The sequence below is a fragment of the Taudactylus pleione genome, unplaced genomic scaffold (genome assembly GCF_031769625.1).
Source record: "Taudactylus pleione unplaced genomic scaffold, aTauple2 ptg000086l, whole genome shotgun sequence".
NCBI lineage: Eukaryota > Metazoa > Chordata > Amphibia > Anura > Myobatrachidae > Taudactylus > Taudactylus pleione.
The window spans coordinates 26,182,517-26,205,224 of record NW_028284488.1 but is presented as its reverse complement, the minus strand read 5'-3'; the positions used below and the strand labels follow the sequence as shown (position 1 = coordinate 26,205,224).

The 22,708-nt window shown below is 37.3% G+C and overlaps 1 protein-coding gene across 2 annotated transcripts in view; it reads right to left on the bottom strand.

Annotated features, from left to right (window-relative positions):
* The window catches only part of SEMA3A (semaphorin 3A), a 259,026-nt gene that overhangs the window by 144,077 nt on the left and 92,241 nt on the right, over window positions 1–22,708 (bottom strand). For both annotated transcript variants that reach the window (XM_088468796.1, XM_088468797.1), the window contains exon 3: window positions 15,357–15,419. In XM_088468796.1, the coding sequence (XP_088324922.1) occupies window positions 15,357–15,419 (63 nt within the window). The remainder of the gene's footprint in view (window positions 1–15,356; window positions 15,420–22,708) is intronic.

The window sequence follows — 22,708 nt, the reverse complement described above, 5'->3', positions numbered from 1 at the left end:
AAACAAACAAAAAGAATGGAAACTGAGTTAAAGTACCATAAGCCCAACACATGCAACTTTAAATTTTTTTTAAGCCATATTGTTATTTCAAAACGTCAGTTTAAATATTTACCTTAAAACTCAGTTTTATATGACGTTTTGTTCAGAATCCAGTTTTTAAAATGTTTTATTTAAACATAATTTTAAACACCTTACTTACAGTAAATACAGTAACTGCTTTAGAAATGAAGGATAAATTAAAATAAATTTGGTAACAATCTTAAAATGGATTTACAAAGATTACTTTTTAAATCATACATCATAGTTTATTAAAAATAAAAATAAAATATAAATGTAAATTTAATTCTTTAATACGGGGCCAAAATTTAACTCCATTGTCAAAATACTCCATACTTAAAATATTGCCCTACCTATCCTAAACTGTGCTATTTATATTGACACAAGAAGATGGAGGCTGCACAAATGATAGTATCCACAGAGAGTGAAGGACTCTCATCTTGAAAAAGGTGCCACAGTGCGCTGAAACGCATTGAAGAGGGTCTCATTCTTTTTTATTGATGTGGTACCCTGTCCACCTGGGATATAGTCAGAATACCGACGCCCTGGAAGCCGTCTGACAGAATCCCGGCATCTAAATCTCTATTTAGGACTAAAGATAGGCATCTAAATACCGATGCCTATTTTTAGCCTGATGACAGAATCCCAACAGACGGCTTCCCGAATGAAGGTAAGTGGAGACAGGGTTAGCATTAGCCGTGGGGGGGGGAGGGTTAGGTTTAGGCATCCCCGGGCAGGGGGGGGTTAGGGTTAGGCTAGGGGAATGGGGGGGCATTTTGGGTAAGGTGCCACCAGGGGATGTTAGGGTCAGGCACCCCCCCGGGAGGGTTAGGCTTAGGGAGCCGGAAGGGGGAGTTAGATTTAGGACCCCTGGGTAGACTTAGGGTTAGGCACCACCCCGGGAGTTTTAGGGTTAGGCACTCCTAAGGGAGGGGGAGAGGGGTAGGGATAGAGTACTTACCTTAGCCATCAGGATTCTGCTTGTTCGGACTACCAGCATTGGCTATTCAGCCGCAGGGATTTCATACCCAACCCGTCCACCTACGTATACTTCCCCTGTACGTTTGGCTAACCTGGGTTCCATCTTCAATAGCACAATGTGATTCATATATATCCAACCTTGATGGTATGGACATTTCTCTACATTTTAATTAATCAAAACTTAATTTTTATATAAAACTGGATAATAGCTGTGTTCCATTTTTTATGTCAACTGGAGAGTTTCCTTCAACCATAAGGACTTCATACCAAGGGTATAGAAGACAAAGATACCATTACATGAACAAACTACATATATACAAGTAAACATACACACCTAAGGACGCCACCAAGCATTTTATTCATTCACACTTGGGTAAAATCTATGGCATTGGTGCTACCTGAAGCAATGAGAGGACTTGTATTCACAGTTTCCCCATTTATGATACATATCCTTGTGGTTTTGCGCTATGGATTGACTTTATTATTCTATTTTGTTCCTTTTTGTCTTTATATTACATATTGTTGATCATCAATTTGGAGCGATTTGGACATTTCCCCGTGAGAATTATTGGAACAATTCATAGCACAGGTGAAGTTGTCTTTTTCGTTTTGTGTCTAGATTTATAAGCTGATGACTTATCATCAACCTCTGCAGCTTTGAAGTGCAGCGCCTTAGGTTTGTACTCCTTTTATTTCATTATGCTATTTATATACCCACAAAATAATTACAACTTTTTTAGTGAATTCTCACTCATTTTTGGCATATTTATTAAAAATTGTAACCTGCCACTCAATTAACATTCCGTATAATTGCATATACTGCCATTAAGAAATAGTTTTTCAGGGGTAGGTATTATCAACCAATCTGCATGATACAGGCTCAGATAAGATAGAGGAACTAACAAGTAATTCAGATGTGGGCACTGCAGAGGATAGCTTTTCTGAAGCAGTTGTATGAGAGAGAGGCTAGTCAACCTCAAAAAATAGAAATAGATACAAAGTATATACTGTAGATACAGCGCTAGATATATATGAATATGCCATATAGAAAGTATTGTGGAACGGATTGTAATTTGGTGAAAAAAGGCACATTTATTAAAACACAGCTGATCTAAAAATCATGCGCCAATTGTAAAATAATATAGAATAAAACTCTGAGTTAATCTCTATAGCATAATATGTAACACAGAAATTGTGCTCTAATATTTAGCACCTGGGAAATACACTGTTGGATCAACATACACCTTTTCCTAGTTATAGCCTCGTTTGCATGGCAAGTGATATCACTGCAGCACATGAATGTAGTAGATGATGTTACAGTCCCGTATAATTACCACTGCGGTCCAACCATCCAGGGTTATTAGCAGAGACAATCCTGCAAGGTGGTAGTCCCTTAGTGTGGATGAGCCTGGTGGACGAGCTTGCTGCAGTCAAAAAGAATGTTGGTTCACTGCAGATGAAGAATAATAGCTAGAGGAGTTTTGGAGGTTTGGTCCAGGTGTGTAAGGATGTCAAAAGACCCAGTGCAGATGAAGAACTTCAGTACAGAAAGGTTCCAACGCATTACCCTGTGTGTGTCTCACAACTTAAACAAAGGATAATGGTCTGTACTGTTGTAGGGGTTTATATACCCCATTTAAAATAGCTGCTAATCACAAACATCTGTAATGCACAGTTTCATCATATGGTTTTAAACACTGAAAAAAGAACAAAAAAAATTGTTCAAATTGCTTAAATTTGTGTGTTTTAACCAAATTTGTCGGAACAACCATTTTTGTCTGTTTTCCAGTGTTTGTGAGCAAATGGATGATTGTCAATTGCTCCCATACATTACCAGGTTTTCGTTCCAACCAGCCAGATTGAACAGATATCTGGCAGAAAATTGTATAATGAATGGCCAGCTTACCAGGGCTGATCCTTTGACGTTAGAGGGCTAATGTGTTTGATAATGTACAGTAGGTCAGCTTGTCAAATAGCATCTTAACGTCATCCCCATAGCAAGAGTCAGCAATTGTAGAGAAGGAGAGATCTCTAATTTCTCTAATGTTCTGCTTACAAATACTAGTGATAATTAATTCTGTCCTTAAACATGATGCAAAGTGCAATTTTCATGTTTTAAAGACAGAATAAGCTTGACAAATATGTGACTTAACCACATATTCAATTCGAAGAGCAAAGCCGAGATCCGCGAAAAAGTTTCGCCAACTACAATTGATACGTACATGGCGAAAAGTCACAAACACTTTTCGCGTACGCGAAATCGCAATGCAATAGGCGAAACAGATTTGCCTATGAATAGGTGAAGAAAAAAAGTGCAATATCGCTATTTTGGCGAGCAAAGGTGGGGAAACCACTCAGTACCCTTGGGACAGCCCCCCAAAAGGATAACTTCATCAAACCCCACCCCCCCAAAACAAAAGTGAGGAACACCCCAAAAAAGCACTTTGAAAAAGGGGGTGAATGTGCAAAATGGTGGTACAAACCTAAAAAGTAGCAAAATAGACTTTTGGGGGGTCTGCAAGTATGGGTGAGGTGTTTTTTGGATTGCAGGTGTTTGCTGAAGGTGTGTTTTAATAAGTTTCTTATAACTTCACTTTAGCAACTTTTAAATATACTTGCACCCATTTTCAAGTACTCCAAATTTGACAGGAATACTTATTTTCTCCAAAAAATACTACTTTATGCCATTCTTCACCACTTGTGCAAAGACGCTAATTAGTGGCAATTGTGCGAACTTAAGTACCTCAAACTGTTTCACTAGGGCTAACTGGGCACTACTGCATTGATCCGCAAAGTATCCGCATCTTTTTTTGGGGGGAGGGGGGTTGGGTTTCAGGCTGATTTCCCCGATTCTGACACCACTTGGCGCCTGTTCTGACATCGCGTATCTCCGTTTTCGCGTCTTTTGGGATTGCGGCATACGCACACGATAAGTTTTCATGGCTAAAATAAGCGATGTAGGCGAAAAGTCCGGCAGGCAGAAAAGTATCACGGGTGCAAAACTAATTGAATAAAGAGCCTTAATAGGAAAAATTCTCAACACATAAAAACTAAACTAGGCTATATAGCAATATATATTTATCCAAAATTATATTATTTTTACAACAAACATACTTTTAACTAAACAATAATAGAAAAGATGTGTTGAAGAAATACTGTGTTACATTTTTGCTGTGTCACTGCGATCTCTTAGGTCTATAGATTTAGACAGATTACGTTTTGACTTTTGATACAAAATAAGTTGTTAACACATTCAGGTAATTTAACTCACCACTAGCCAACAACAAATGCGTCTCTCAGATAAACCAGAAGGCAGTCCTTCATATTTACAGTCGGAGACTAGGAGAAAGTGTCTTGCAGTTTGCTTGACAAACACTGAATTGTGTCATACTCCGTTTAGATTTAAATGTGTTTTTATAAAGTATAAAGTTACACAATAAAATATGATACTTTTCAAAATGAACACAGTCTGGATAATGACTTGAAGTCCAAAAGTGTTTTATTCACAGCCCTGGCACAGAAATGCAAGCTCTGAACTGTAATAACTCTAGAAAGAAGTCAGAGAGCAAATTAACCTCAGCTTAAATTTTATTTTGTTTTTTACAGTCTGCTGTACCATAAAAGGCAAAACTGGACATTAAATTCAAGCAAATAGGTTAATAGATCACAAAGCAAATACATGTTGCCTTATTTTAAGCACTACCAATACCAATTAGTAATATTTGGTCATCACTGACACTGGATAAAATTGCTGCCTTACAGTATATCAATCTAGGCAAGGGTACGGTTCTGACCAAGACCCAATCTGTGTGAAGTTTGTATGTTCTCCCCAAATTTCAGTTGTTTTCTTCAGTAAATTCCTCTTTCCTCAAACAGTGGAAAAAATGGCTGTAAACTCCAGTGTAGGGACTGATGTGACAGACTAGACTCCATAAACTGTAAACTGCAGCATAATATGTAGACACTATATAAATAAAAGATAATAAATGTATGCAAATCATTGGGGAGTTTATAAGAAATGGAGATATTTCATTAACATTTTAGATTGTATAGGACATTATTGTTATATGTAAATAGCATCATTAATTTCTGAACATTAACTATAAGAGTTCTAAGCTAGCGACCCCCACCATTTTTGGAGTATTTAACCCCAACTGCACTAGAACACTTTGCAGTACTGACAACCAGGAGAAGCCCAAATTCAACAGTGTTATGTTCATTTTTAAAACATGTGCAGAGTGGACAGATGCTGCAGTTACTTGATGGTGCCCTGATCCGGTTTGCTGAGACTACAGCACTGCAACGCTGACTGAAGGTATATAGTTTTGTGATCACAGGAGTCACTTATATGGGACCACAGCAGATCTGATAACCAAGTGGATTTTGCATTAAAATGTTAGTGTTGAAATTACAGTTTAATATCAAGATTTATTTTTCTGTGCCCTAGTACAAGAATCTGCTTGTACTATAAGCAGTAAAAGTTGAATTAGAGATAGTTATCAGTCCTACATAGTAATTCATGCATAAGCTGACAACTGTTCACTGTTTAGCTTTGTCTAATTATTTCTAAATACAGATTGGATTCTTAATGGTGGTCACCCAAAAATGTTCTCTCTGGGACTTCTCAATTCAGTCTGTGCTTATAGATCACTGTTATTGTTGCCAAAGAAATCCTACTCTACAGAATGTCAGGAATTTTATATTTGACTAACGGCCTGTCTGGCAAGTAGCCAAAACTATTAGTTGGTTCAAATTCAAATGCAATTCAATGAAATAATTTTGATCTGGTTTAAAGGAATGTTAACAATCACATCTGAAAATGAAGAGAAAAAAAAACTCAGAAATGCATTTTTTTTAAATAAATTTCTTAAAGTATGTGCTTAACCTCTTGCACTGTATGGCAAATTGGATTCTCTGCAAGATCTAAATGGCCTAATGGGGCACATCCACTAGCAAACTTTAAAACGACTGCACGATTACGACATTGTAATCGTGCAATCGTTTCACAGTCTGTGCTGTGCCTACACTGAATGAACAGTCGTTCAGTGAAGGCACATCAATCTTCCCCTAACATGCTCATTATCGTCAGGTTGACCAGCATGTTCGGACGATGATTGATGTCAGAAACAACCAGTGGGAGCGTGCTTCGCTGGTCGTTTCTGACATTGATGTGCGCGATTTGTGCCCGGATACTGGGCGATTGCCCGATTACGATGTCATAATCGTACAATCGCTCAGTATTGTCTCTCAGTGGATAAGCAGCATTAGTGAGGTGGAGCCCAGGGGAAAAAAAATTTTAGAATTCTGTAACATACAATTGAAACTTTGGAAAATGGTTAAATTATGACACAACCAAAGTAAAAGACCATTAGACACTGACAGACAAGAATAGTGATTAGCCACTGGAAGCTACTCTTCCCCCATTGACATACTAAAAGAAAGTCTCTGAACCCTCAATTACCTTGCAGGTTTTGCAGCTAGCTGACTATTCAACTCCTGATCAGCTAGAAAAGAGAACAAGTACTGCAATGAGGAAATTTTTTTTTCATTATAAAAGTAATAGATTTATATTTGTTGTTTTAATAATATTTGACTAGTAAACACTTTATATACAAGTATGGGAGGGTCTGATCCATTAACAGCAGTAAATCAACAAATATAAGCAAAAATGTGTTTATTCTTTTACAGTATTTGGCATCCAATATCTGGAAGCACTCAAAAAGAATATATCATTTCTTGACAACTCTTTTTTAATCTGGTAAAAACCTTACTTTGCTGCTTTTTGTTACATATTAGATTAATGAATCACTGCATAGTTGTGCTATTAAAAAAAATGTTTTGTCTATAGAAAACAGGTGTCAAGAATGAATCTAGACCCTGAGTGGAAAGGGGAAAATAAATAAGCAAGCAAGTTCAATTCTAATGTTCATATTCATGATTGTTTATATACTCCGTATTCCTGGTATACAGAGTCTTCTATTATTCCTGTCCAAGGCACAAAACAAACTTGAGTTTATGTAAGAGTGACGAAACCTATAGGCTTATAACAATATTATAATTTTGAATAAAGAACACAAATTTTAAAAAACTAATTGTCACTTTTATAACATAGGGCCGTATCCACTTAGGTGCAAAAAGCCGTTTTCGCCCTTTTTTGGTAAAAATTTCGGCTGAAATGTTTTCTCCGTATTCAATTCCAGTCCGTTTTCCCCTATGTGAAAAGTCAAGCCACTGAAATAGGCTAAATTCTTTCTCCACAGAATAGCAGGAGAAAAAAAAAAAAGTGTAAAATCTTTATTTTGTGGTGCAGGTGTTGGGAAAATTTCAGAACCCTTGGTACACCCCCCTCCAAAAGGACAATTCACCCCCCAAATAAATAAATAAATTCCAGAAAACACCCCAAAAAACAACTTAGAAATTTGGGGCAAAAATTAAAATAGTGGGGAGGCAACTTCAAAAACTAGCAAAATAAGTTTCTGGGGGTGCTCTAAGATGGGGGCAAGTGTTTTTGGGATTGCAGGTGCTTGCATGCAGGAGGAATTTAACTTTTTCTAAAACTTCACTTGAGAGACATTAAAATATGCTAGAAGCCATTCCCAAGTACCCCAAATTTGACAAGACTACTTATTTTCACCTAAAAATGCTGCTTAATGCCATTCTTCACCAATTTTGCAAGGACGCTAATAACAAGGATTTTAAACAACTTCTGTACCCCAAATAGTTTTATTAGGGCTATTGGAACACACTTACATTGATCTCCAATGTTAGTGCATCTTTTTGGGGGCTCAGACTGATTTCCCCAATTCTGACAGTACTTTCCACCTGTTCTGAATTTGGCGCTTGCCATTTTCACCTGGTTAGTAATTGAATACTGCGAAAAGCAGGGACGCGCACAATAAGTTTTTGTGTCCAAAACATGCCATGTAGGTGAAAAGTCGGTAGGTGGAACTTTTTTGCAGATTCAAAACTAATTGTATACGGCCCATAATGTTTTTGTAGACTGTAGTGAATGATATTCATATAAAGCAAATGTACTATACCCCCTACCCCTATATGATGATTTCTACTTTTTCGTACTGTGCATTTTAGAAGTGGTAAACATGTTGATACAATCCTTTGGATATTTATGTAATTTTATTTTTGTTGGAAAAATTTCTTAAATCAAAGCAATTGTGAACAGTATCCAATTGTAATCATCTACAAATTGAAAAATGTATTCCTGTTGTACTGTTTTTTAGTTTTGTACAATATAGACTTTTGTATGACTGATTTAGAGTTTAAACTGTGCATAGCTAGACTTACATGATTTCTACACTACCAGGAAAAAACATTAATAATCCATTGGAATGTAAACTATGTCTATTTTTATTTCTCTAAAAAAAATTACATATCTTTTATACAGAATGTGTTTTGTGCACTACAGTCAGATTTAATAAAAGCAAAAAAATGTGAATGTGTTTGTATGGGACCAAGGGCCAAATGTAATAGGGTGCAAATTTTTCCACAACTCGCAAATGTAATATGAGTTTTAGGGCCCCATTTTGACATGCATGTGGGTGCATGCGAGTTAAAACTGTGGGACAACTCGCACCTTGTAATGCGACTTTTATCACAAGGTGCGAGTTACACAGAGGCATGCACAGATCAGTGAGATCAGTGCATGCGTCAGATTAAAAACCTACTAAAAATGTGAAAACAAAATGACGTAGGGTCCCACCCTTAAATGCACAACCAGCACTGGGCTTTGGTTTTGAAAATATGAAGGGGGGGGGGGGCAGATGTAGGGTTCCTCTGTATTTTCATAAACCAGCACCAGGCACAGTGAGGTGGAGGCATGGGCACTACCCATGGGTACCGGGGATAGCCCCTGACTATCAACCTGGCCCTGGGGTACCCTGAAGAGAAGGATACCCATTGGGTTCTCCATCTCCCCAGGAATCCCCAAGCCTAGGCTGATTAGCGAGGGGTGATGAATACTCAGCCTAGGACTTCGTTAAGCGGGTCCCGTGGTTGTGGCATTACACCCCCGTTAGAAAGAGTCTGGTGTTGGTTGTGGAAAATACAGAGGACCCCTACTCATTTTGTCCCCTGTATTTCCACAACTAGGACTAGCTCACTGAGCCAGATGCTTGTTGATGAAAATACAAGGGAACTGTATGTCTTTTCCCCCAGTATTTTCACAATTAGGAGAGGCTCAGAAAAGCCCAGTGCTGGTTGTGCTTTTAGAGGGGGACCCCACATAATTTTTTTTAATCTGTACACTTTTCAGGGTTTTACACACAGAAGGATGCACGGATCTTACTGATCTGTGCATGTTTCTGTGTAACTCGCACCTGCTCAGGCTATACTTGTTAGCCTGAAGCAGGTCTATTATTTAGCGCGTTTTAGGTAAGTAATAGTGTGCGAGTTAAAAACTCTCACTCTCTTACATTGGCCGAGTTGTATCCTCACAGTGGAAAACATCTGGTTGCAAATTTTGCTAGTGTGAGTTGTGGGGGTGTAAGAAACATGCGGGTTTGCATGTTCTCACATCCTGTTAAATAGGGTGAGTTCTAAAAATGTGCGAGTATAGCACTATGCTCGCACATTTGCTAAACTCGGACCCTATTACATTTGGCCCCAAAAGTCTGTTATACAGGAACATTATTAGAGGCTACTACACAAACTATACAATGCTACAGCTGCAGAAGACCATGGGGCTTATGTGATAGGTTGCGACCTGCAGCCACTGCAGGAACTCCTGCGAATCTTCATATTTTTAAAGCGGAAATCAATTTAAATGCAAAACCAAGCTGATTTTGCTTTTAAAATTACTGCCGCTTTAAAAATACGAGACTACTTGCAGAAGTTCCAGCAACCTATTACACAAGACCCCATATGTCTATATTTTGAATACAACTGCTGTAATGTCAGTGATCCAAAAAATTTAATTAAGGAAAAGGTTTTTAGTGAAAAATATGCTAAACATTTTGTAGAGGTCTGTAAAAGGTTTTGGATTCTTGTGAACTATAGCACTGGTTTATAAAAAACAAAACAAAACAAAAAAAAAACAAACACAGTAATCCTAGGAGATGGCAATCAAAAATAATTCAGCACATTTACCCAAAAGGAATACACCCACAGTTAAATCAGAAGGCGGTGAGCACAGTGGCACATATAGAGCTGGAAAGACTTTGCATCTAAATAGCAAGTGCAAAATGCACCACATAAAATAATCATTTAGCTTAGTTTGCAGAGCTGGCCATATAAACTGGACACAGCCATCTCGGCAAGCATAGAATATGTGCCCGCTTTACTCCAGGAGGGCACAGTCTTACAGTACATTATAGTGGTAGTACTGAAGTAGTAACTGCTAAAGTTACAGTGCACAATTCATACTCAATATAGTACATGTCTGGACTGTTTAACCTCTTAACTGATTACATTTTCCCCACACAACTGCTCAGAAATTTAAATTATTTTATTTCATAATGTTTAAAAAGTATTTTTAACAATATATTTCAATATTTTATTTAAATAAATATATCCAGGGGGCGTTTTGCCCCCCATATCCCAGTGTCCATATGCCCCAATTATAAAATAACTTCCTTCCCCTATTGCCATTAGACACCATCAGTGGTCATAAATCCTAATAATAGTACCCTCCTACCTTGTGAGAAATGTTTTTTTTTATTTTACCCCTCTAGCCATTTATTTATATTACACCCCCACTGATGCTACCCTCACCCACCCCAATGAGCATATACCACGGTCCTTTGTTGTGTTGGACTGAGACATAAAAGGCCCACCGTGGCAATGTAATGGTAGGGGCCCATTCTTAAGGGGTGTGGTTAGCTACCAGAGGGATAGTGGCCCACCACTAAAATGGCTTGGCTAGCCATTAGTCAGCACACAGATAGCATGTCTACTCCACTGCATGGTCTGATTCCCTTTATATATATGTATATATTATATACAGATAGTGTATGTTGTGTATGTAGTATAATGTACTAGCTTGATAACAGCTTACAACCAGGGGGGAGGGTGAGGTCAGTGTGATTGCTCCTCCCCCATAGGCATAGGAGACTGCTACAGCTGCTGCTCAGCAGCCATAAGTCTCCCACTGCAGCCCAGCACACAGCAGCATGTGCTTGGCTGCAGTGAAGTAACGGGGAGGAGGGGCAGTGCTGCTCCTGGGCCCCTGCCGGGCCCCTCTAGCAAGCCCGGGCCTGGGTCCCCCCCTTGGAAGAGGGGGCCTAGCAAGTTTCATCTGTACTGGTCCCCACAATTTCTGATGGCAGCCCATTTTATGTATGCTGTGTTAGCACATGCTCTTACTTTGGGGAAAGGCCTAGAAAGTCTCTTTGGACCTTAATAAACACAAAACCCCTCCATTCTTAATGGAAAGACAAGTAATGACCTTACCAAGGTCTTTGGAGAGGCAGATGAGTAAATATATAGTATCTTACATAGCGTTCTATGTTAATTACTGTGCAGGAGAGATCCAATAGAAGGGAACCAGTTATTACAATCCTTTCTATAAAGGTGAGGTGGCAAGTATGAATTCAGCTCTTAATCCACTTTAGTTATTCAGCCACTGGAAATGGATGTCAAAGCTATATGTATACTGTAAAAAAAAAAGAAACCAGCGCTATGAAAGATGGATGGTTTCATATAATAAAAGTATAAATTAATTTATTAAAAAACAAGTACACGTCTCAAAAAACTGTTCACAATATAAAGTCAGAGTATTTGTCTGCTCCTGTGTAGTATACAGCTGAACCTAGGACAACCTCCAATAAGTCCCAGAAATGAAGTTGAATGGGAAGCAACACCTATTTACCATAAGGTGGTATCACAGTCACCTGCACAGAAGCTGGGTGCTCTTTTTGCCCAGTGAAACACATTGAGACCTTTCTGAATGCCTGTGAAACAACTGGATTTTTAATTTGGACCTTGCTTTTTTCCTCCTTGGACCCACTGGCAATTCTGGAGTTAATCCATGTGTATTTCCTCTACAGCCTAAAGGTTTGCGTCTTGGATGCTAAGGACTGTGCAGGAGACTGTGATATAAGACAGTCTGTCCAGATAAAACAGTTCTCATCAGACCCTTTTTATAGGGCTGAATGTAAACTTTACTCCCCAGATGTCAGACCTCTGGTTCTGTGGCGATAATAGCCTGGATGATCCATGCTGCTTTAAAGGGGCTTTTGCGGGAGTGGCTCACATAAAGAGACACATTTTTCCTGGGTTAGCGCTAGAGGCTGTAATCAAGTCAGCTTGTGACCGTCTTCAACCACTGGTGTATCCGACCAGGTGCTGATCGGCTCCACAGAACCAAGGTAAATACAGTCCAAAATTTTCAGATAGGTGTCCAGCAAGTCTATATGAAAAATTTTGACTGAATTTACCTAGGTTCTGAGATCTGGGGAGTAAAGTTTACATTCAGCCCTATAAAAAGGGTCCGGTTGGAACTGTTTTATCTGGACAGACTGTTATATATATATATATATATATATGTTTCCAAAATGGGGACTTTTGATTACAATTGGAGTCTTTTATATTTAAGATTATTTCATAATAGAGACGGTTAGAGGGATTTATTGTAATTTGATAGGTTACTGTTTTATCTGATAATTATTACATTAAAGGATAATTACATTTACTTTGGCATCTTGATCTTTATTTCTGACATGTCAAGTAGTTAAAAGTTTGACATTATATATATATATATATATATATATATATAGTACGTATTAGCATGGCACCACTATTATATTATTCTTGGTAGTGACTATTTTATGTAGTCTTATTTGGGCATACACAGGCCCATTAGGTGTACGCTGCTTCTTTATACATACATATTTATTATATTCACTGTCTTCTAGCAGCCAGCTGGAGTTTTTGTCATTTAGGATTTTTATAGTGCCCCTCAACTAGAGATAACTAATGAAGTTAGTTGTCTTGGCTAACACTGGTTTGCTGACTATAGAGAAAAGTGTAAACATTGTTATATGTTCTTTTCATTTTCAGTCTAAAAGAATATGCTAATTTGTAACTCAAATGAAACTGAATAACACATTTAAAAATAGCTATAAGAAATATGTATCTGAGCAATCATGAATTTAAGGGACACAACATTGCTTCAAAAGCCAGGGCAATTGTGAATAAACTCAGGAAGCCAAATATTTTTCTCCAGGCACTTTGAGCTATCATTAGATCATCAATCAATGTTGGTGGAAGCATTATGTGGTCTTTGAGCAAGTTTATATTTAGAGAATATTTTGACCTCTTTGTTTAGCTTAATGCTGAATGTCTGCCTTAGCACATGAACTGCCAATATTTTAGAAAATAGTGCAGTTTCTCTTGCCACCTGTTTCTGACATGCAGATTTACAGTCCGCAGCAGTTATTGGCAGTCACTGACAAATAGGTGCAGGTAGAAGCTATACAAGTTAATTTCTGATCTCAATTACATCCATTGGAGCTTGCGATATATGTAAAAAAAAACAACAAAAAAAAAAAAAAACAGTGAAAGCATGGCCACCACATACAAAAACCATAGTGCTTCTTATAGGATGTAATTTACTAATTTCTAAGACAGTTTTAGTATTTCATCTCAATATTTATAAGTGAACTTGTCCCATTCAAAGTTAAAGCAATAGTCTATTAGCCTAATAAGGAATCTTCCACCTAATACTGTTATATAACATAATAAATAAATAATTTGTAAACAGTTTCATATATAGCTCAGCATATTCCATTGCGCTTTACAATTGGAACATTAATAGAACAAAACGGGCTAATAACAGACAGATATATAGGTAGGAAGGCCCTGCTTGCAAGCTTACAATCTACAAAGTTTATTACTCACAGCACATACATATCCACTTTGTTACTTTTTTGAATAAGCCATCCAGAAAGAATGTATTTTTAGTTAAATTTGAAATGTAAAATTGTATATCATTAGGAAAACAATACTGAAATATTGTAAAATTAATTCTCCTTATAAAGGATTACAATTATTTACAATGCACATGATGTATTATAATTCTTTAAACTTTATGCTACTCAATTTCTGACCAAGTGCAGATGGTAAACAAATCTCCACATAAGCACATTAGATTGACATTAAAATTATTTGCTTTTTTCCCTTAATAATGTTGTTAAGATAATGTGTGTTTGTTTGAGACAGTTTTATTAACTAACTACACTATTTATCTTTGAGACAGAAGTATCATTATTTGTTTATGTATTAGTGGTTTATGGCAGGAAAAATAAAGACATTAGGTCAGACATTTGTTGTACAGAGATCAAAGGGCATTATATCCTAATTCTCGACTTGCAAAATATATTTTCGCAAAAGGACTTTGCACATAGAGTTTAACATTTCTAAAGTACACACTTAACCTTTACGTTTTTAAAATGTTCTAATGAAAATACACATTTGCTATATAAAAAGGGATTCTTCACTTAAGATACTGTATTTCCTTTTCGATAGGTAAAGCATAACTGGTACAATAATATTCTTGAGGTGTACTAAGAAGTGGTATATTGATGAACACTTTTACCATTAATGACAACGACACTAAGTGCACCTTGTTTTGTGGAGCAGAACTGGGCAGCATTAGTCTCTTGCCCCAAATTCAGTCAAAAGAAAACAATGACAAAACTTGAAGGTAAGCTTGTGTTGCCAAAAGAGAGGGTTTTCTCTGAAGGAAGAGCCTTTTCTCCAGGCACTATATTAAATTATATCTCAGAGAAAGCAAACTCAACCAGTGGCATCATGCATACAAGAGGCTATTACATACACATGGATGGCCGATTATTTATTTTCCTATTCATAGAGGGAAAAAGGATTCTAAGCTGCCATAAAAAGGTGCATGTTATATAAAATCTGGTAATGTTGCTAAAATATATATGGAATTTTTAACAAACCAGTGCTTGTTAAAATCATAAATTCAGAACACTAATTATAATTGTGTTTTACATCCAAAATAAAATATATTTCATCTACCTTTAATGATTAATCCCTTCCAATGTTTCATGCAGACCATATAATTTTAGCATTTTCATGAGTTCATAAAAACTAGGAAGAAGCGCAGAGCTATCATTATCATAACTCCTCATTTTCCCAGTATCCAGCCATACAAGATACATTTTGGCTATAGTACAGTAGTTGCAGGTCAGAAACAGAATTAACATACAGTAACGACATGAACAGGTTCAACTAGATATACTAAAATACACAGATTTAGAAACTTCAGTCAAAAGCAAAAAGGCAGTCTACAAAATAATAAATAAAATATTTAAAAGTTTGGTAGAATGATTTGCACTTACCACAATATCTTTTCCTGCCCACTTACATTCATCCCTCCTAGTGTTTGTTACAGGCCAAACAATCTAAAAAAATATATGGAATAATTAATAAATCACTTTTTTGTATGGTCCCTATGGAGGAATATTAAAATTTTACCAGGAAATGTATACAGAGTAAAAGTTTGTCTAAGCAGGTAACATTCTCCAATGAGAATTACATAATAATTACATTACATAATAATAATAATGTGTTTATTTTGGGAGGAGGTTAAAATTTTGGCCATTTAAGATTCACATCTATGACAACATCAGCATTGATAACCCTTTTCCACATTGTATAGATCAAGGCTTCTCAACTGCAGTCCTCAAGTACAACCAGCCGGTCATGTTTTGTGGATCTCTGTTATTAGACACAAGCAAGTTAATCTATTTGGTTGGGTCAGTGATTATCCCACCTGCTTCCATAGACAGAAATCATGAAAACATGACCTGTTGGGAAAACTCGACTGTTGGAGTTAAGAACCGCTGGTATAGACCATAGTTCTCTGCCAAAATTATTAAATGCAAATGACAAATACAGATTTGAAGACTGTGAGGAGGTTCCTGATTCAGATTCTTCTTTACTGCACTAAAGACAGTAGAGAAGGACATTATACAACATAAAAATACATGTTTACACTAGACATACTGACATTTAGTAAAACAATTTGTTGGCAATATTTAGCATTTTCTACAAGCAGAACCTGACTGTTACGAGTTCTAACTTAAACACACCACAGCCAAATTAATTGAGCATTTGCATGGGATTTATAGTATGAAGAGTGCCAGGATGAAGACACAAAGGGCCTGATTCAGACCCACTCGCGAGCGGCTGTCCGCTCGCAAGTGGGTCGATGTTCTTCACTGAGCATACGCATGACGGAGGGAGCTCCGTTGTGCGCATGCGCCAGACGCGACGAGCGAAGGAAAGTCCTTTGCTCGTTGTGTCTGATCAAAGGGGGCGTGCTGTCGATGTTGACTGACAGCACGCCCCCTTTGGTGGGCATGCCTCCCTGACGGGGGCGTTCCCACGGGAACGCCTCCCGTCAGAAGCCGGCCCACTGACATCACTAGTGATGTCAGTGGGAGTGATTTTGGCTCTGATAGAGCCAAAATCACTCCGGAGCTTGCGGTTGAAAACCTCAACCGCAGGCTCCGGCTCGCAGTTTCGATGGTCGCGATGGTCACGACCATCGCGGCCATCAAAATGCACGCTCGTATAGGCTGTGGGTGGTGACCCACAGCTATACGAGCGTCCAGGAGGACGCTCCATTTTCATGGAGGGCGGCCCTCATTCAGAGCGTGCGCTCTGCTCAGAGCGTACAGCTCTGAATGAGGGCCAAAATCAGAACTGGTATTCTGTAATCACAAATCTTTGCACCTTTGTGGAACAGAATGTTCCAGTGTTTATCTCTAGTTTATACTGATAACAAACAGATTATCATTCCAGGTTACTTAATGTTAGGATGTATGCATATGAGGAGCAGTCAATAATTTTTCACATTGGCCCACAAAGTTAAAATTAGTATAAATGCTGTACTTGTCAATACTTTGGTAAAATTATGTATATATTTAGAAAGAAAAAAAAATAGACGATTATGTGGACCAAGTATTACATAAAAATATACAATTTATTCATAAATCACACCAAGTATAATAGTCACTTATGAGGATTGCAATTCCAACAACATACAATGTAGTAACTAGATAGAAGAACTCTAGTTCAAATGATAATTGTTGCATTATATAGGTGGGTAAAGAAAGTGTCCCATACATTGAACCACAGAGGATACTGGTTCGGTGGATGTATTCCAATAAGGTAAGAATAGCCAGAAGGCTACACTTTTAGATAGTAATAACCTCTTGAATCATCCAAAACATCAGAATAGTATAGTATATCTAATAAGCAGCAACTACCACTAGAAGAATTAATGTGAAGATAATATGAATCATGAACAAGATCGCTGCAGATGCTTAAAGCTGTAAATAAGCAAATAGTATAGTTACCACCTCCCACAGCACAAATCTGGAGTCTTTTCAGAAAACAAAACTCTTTGCAAAGTGTTTTGTTCTCCTCTGTGGCAATGTATTAGATCTAACGAAATGTCCTTCCAGTGGTTTTAATTAAGTCCATAAGTGCAATACAATAGCCATTTTTTAAAATGACCCTGATGAGCAGTGGTTTGAGCACAATTCTGTATCCTCTCCTTGACCTCCAATTCCCCCTTGTTCCAACAACACTATTAAAGGTTATCTAAAATGTCCGTTAGGTATATTTACAAATCTGCAACAATAATATTTGATAGCCACTTATAGTTACACTGAACTACATTGTTATGCATCTGTTAAATTAATTGGGACTGAGGAATCTGTACCGTATGTATGTTATAAAGTATTTGCTCTCTCTCTATTTTAGTAGTATATCATTTACTGTATTCCATTCTTTATAATGTTTAAATACTAAAGCAGTGGAAAAAAGTAGGAATTGTGCACGGCAAAGTATGCCCATATAAATGTTCCAGAGACGTTTGTTTATTCGCTAATTTCTGAATGATGATTACTTTATGCAAGAAACATAATCAAAATCCCTGTGGTATAACTTTAATAAATCAAGCAAAATGGAAAATATAATTGGAAGCCCCTGGCAATACATTAAACACCATTTTTCACATTGAAAATAGGGTAAGTAAACAATTTAAAATTAAATAATTTAATACTGCTTACTTTTACTGGTGTTTAGGAAATATAAAAGTATACAAGGCTTTATTGACACATTATGAAAAACCTTTAAAGTTTGTCATAATGCTTAAGATATGTCATTTTTTTATGTGAGATTGAGATACCTTAAGCGACATCAAAATAAAAATAAAAAAACTGGCGAGACTGTGCTAAATCATAAATGCTACATTTTTATATAAAGTTAGTCTCCTTGGATGAACCCAACAATCAACTGCTAAAGTACCATACAGTATACTAATCTGCTTTAAAATATATGTTTTCTATATTGCTACTGCAAAATTACTATACCAATTATTTAAACTAAAGTAATGCTCACAAATTGTACAAGTCTGCTTCACTTTCTGCTCTGTCCAAGAAAAATGTTGCACCTCCACACTGTAACTGACGGTTCCCAGTTGCATTTTAGAATAATAAACTATAAACCAGGTCAGTTGAGAGGGGTCGCCATTTTGTTCACCAAATGTATGATTCTGTGTAAAAGTCACAAGTGGATCGAAAATGTAATGAGATTTATCCATTTGTTAATCTGATCTCCAAACCAGGGTCAATTTTCATTTTTAAGTCAAATGTTAGAATAAAGAGAAGTCCAAAAAATGGAACGTTAATTGTAGGCAGTGAACTCAGTTAGGCTTTATACACCGAGTTGAACACCTCTAGGATAAAGGCGAGATGGGCGGGGGAGAGTAAGATGGGCTGGTCGGGCCCTTGCCCCAGGTGATGGGGGGATGCCCATCAGTGTTGGAACCAGAGCTGTAATCCTGAGTAGTGTTCGGTATTTTATTTTACAATGAATTTGTCAGGGGGAGAGCAGGGAGGGAGATGGTCAGCAGCATACATCTTATCCTCTCCCAGGGATCGTGTACTACAACAATAGGCTGTACTGCCCCTGTCTCTGCTGTGATGGCCCCAGCTCCTCACTTACAGCCTCAACTGGTCCTGTCTGGCTGCCTCCTTCCTGACTGCTGCTATGGCTATAGGAATTGGGACAGATAAGATCACCAACAGGTAAGTTAGGGGATAAGGAGTAATGAGTATTAGGTATAGCTTATGTTATAAATATTATGTATAGGGGGATTAGGGGTTAATGCTTTATTGGAGTTAATTAATATAAAGACTGCAGAGGGTAATTGAGGAGTCAATGTATATTAGAATTATTTGTGAATGTTTAGACAAATTAATAATTGGGGTATGGTTGTAATGATTGTAAAATGGTTAATTATAATTAATTGGGTTGTTGCAATGATGCTGATGTACTAAATGGGTTTTGGGTAGAGGTTATTTATTGATGAGACAACAAACTATTATGTCCACTGTATGGAAGTCACTCCCTGTATTGTATGGAGATCACTGATGCTCTACAGATAATATGGCAGTCACTGATGCTTTCTATTATATAGCAGTCACTGATGTTATCTCTGTTATATGGCAGTCACTGATGTGCTCTGTATTGTATGACAGTTACTGATGGCAGACTACTATGCCAAGGCAGACTACTATGTATGGGGGCATGGGAAGAATATTTGCTCCGGGTGACAGAAGGCATAGCCTTTTCTCCAAAGTGACAGAAAGCCAAGCTCCACTCCTGGTCTAGGGGATCAGTGGAATATATGTTTACTCCATGAACATCAGCTTACTGCCAAGGGGAGATTGCTACACACTATAGATCAAGATTTTACCTTTAATTTGGCAATCACTAGAACTATGTACTTTTTAAAAGCTGGCAGATTTATGGATTAGATCATGCTCTAATTTATGTATCCATTCCTATAGCAAAAGCCAGCCCCCAGACTGTAATACTGGCACCTTACTAAGCTCTTACAACAGGAGGATTGTTGCAGGTCTCTGCTGTAAGAGACAAGTGATGAATGACAATGGAGAAACCTCTAAAATAAATCTCTGGAAGTAGCATAAGTGCATGTTGTATTTGAAGTACCGTATATACAATTAGGAACATTCATCAAATAATAGAAGTTGGCTCTTAAAGAAAGTCTCCTAAACAGCTTGTTGTCTAAAGACACATAAAAAAAGCATTGGTAGCAAGAATGGACTTTATTAAACGATAAAATGAAGTTGGGCTTCCATACATGTAGAAAGTTTATTTTCATGGGGGGATAAGCTGGATAAGTTATTGGCCAGGGCAGTGGTTCCCAAACTTTTTGAATCACGGCGCCGTAGAATATCAGTATTGTTTTCACTGCACCAATAGTTTGTTGTGGAGAAATTCAGAAAAAAATGTAGTAAACTAGTAAAATGAAGTAAATTGTGCTCATCTGTCATCCTTAGGGTCAGTAATATGGTGGGTGAACAGGTTTGCGCTTCTGTTTGTCCACATATTTACATTACATTGACCATAAAAAATTTGATTATGTGCTGGTCCACCAACCTGAGGCACCCCTTCAAATAACCAGAGGCACCCCAAGGTGCCACGGCGCACAGTTTGTGAACCACTGGGCTAGGGCCTTTAGAGTGTAGAGACTATGAACATTCATACATCTGATTAAGTTGGTATAGGTAAAGCCCTGCACTTGGAGAAGGAGATAGCTAGTATTATTGTGTGAATTTGCTTTGCAGATACTCAGAAAACAAGGACATGCAAATGCAGCTATGCAGAGTCATACGCAAATTGGGTGCATCGATCCTTATTACGGAAGAGGTGAAAATGGGGTGGGAAGAGGCATTCTCATGTAGGCAAAGTTCTGGTACCTGTTAGGAGGGGTAGCTTTTGCACTTGATATTTGAAGGTCCAAGTACATGCTGATGATGACTTTCCACTCCTTTCACCCCAGTCAAATTTTCCCATCTCAAGTTATCTTGTTTAGGTAATCGATAATAGTAGAATGTTTATAGTTTCAATTGTCTGTCAACCGTCACAAAATGCAACTTTTCCCATGCTGATAAAGTGTATAATATATATATATATATATGGTAGCATTACAAGTGCATGTATTACAATTAAAGCAACAGTAACACAGCTGTTGCACAAATTTTTGCTTAGTATTTTTCTACATAAAATGTTGCTATTTCAGTGACAATAATTAATGCAGTCCTTGACTATGGGCAGGAGATACCATTTTGTTGCTATTTTGCAGTGAATTTAATTGGATGTGTATATTACTGTAGGTGAGATGTACTAAGCTCTGGAAAGTGATATGTTGGAGAGTGATAAACTACCAGCCACTCAGCTCCTAATTGTCATGTTACAAGCTGTGTTTGAAAAATGACAGGTTTTTGGTTGTCAGTTTATCACGCTCCAATTTATCACTTTACAGAGCTTAGTGTATCTGCCTCTGTATATGAGCATCTTACAGTAAAATACATCGACTTGATAATATTGAACATGTAAATTAATGCAATATCTGTATTTTGTAGTGAAGTACAATACATATTTGATAGTTATTCATGAATAACTAAAATACAGGATACAAAATCAATTATTGCAATAATCATAAATGACAACAGCCAAACTTAACACTTGTGTGTAAGTTTTAATAATGTTGTAATAAAATTATACTTTAACTATTCCCATCTATAAGACTGGATCAAGTATACTTCTCTACAGCAATATCTGCATACCTTACTGGTATCACCTGTTGGAACAACTTCTACCCTTATTGTCATTACATTTATGGGGGTAATGACAGTGACATCCCAAACCCGAAGAGCAAGTCTGACATAACAAAAATGCCTGTAAACTGGCTTGGTATTGTGCCATACACCAGGTATCAAGCTACAGATACATTGCTAATACAGACTGTGATTACCACTAGTCTCTTAATACTTCCTAAGCTTCGTACTTCTAGCAAAGTAAAAGGGGATTCTCACTCCAACAAAATCCTGAGATGCTCAGTGTCAATTATTCATGCTTGTTGAAAAGCTTTTAGGAATTAGGTACAGAATAAAATATGATCCTCATTTAATACCAGACTATGATTCTGTTGGGAACCTTGGATAATGTAATATAAATAGAATAAAGGGTGAATTACAGACCATATTCCCAGACCAGATAGTGACACTGAGGAGATTTTGGCCCTTGTACTGTATAATATCGAATAATAAGCCACCTAAAACACCTGGAGGAAAATTAGCTGCACTCAGTTTATTGTGTCAGTTTATTGGATTTCTCTTTTTATGCAGCTAGGAACTATTTTAAAAGGTATTTTTATCACCCAAGAGTAAAAGCACTTCTCTTTCAGTACATAACTACAAAAAATTGCTTACGATAGTAAGACAGCAACTGATTACCAAAACTTTTTGGCTACCATTCTCCCATTTTTTAAAATAAAAATGGAATAGAGGCATTTACAAAACAAGCAACACTATCAAACCAATATCTTATCTGTAACAACTACTGTATCTCTTTTAGGGCCAAATTCATTATATTATGTCCAGGCGGACCCCAATAATTAACATCCTAACTCGCTCCAGCGCGGAGACTACGTGATCTGAATATCAACTGTCTCCCCGAATGTTTTCACAGCTACTTTCATAGCAGTGAAAGTTAGCACTGCCAAGTCTGACTCGGCAATGCAAGTGCACCTGCATGAACTGAAGGTGGCAAATGATCCCTCAGTCAAGCTCCGAATATATTGTATTTC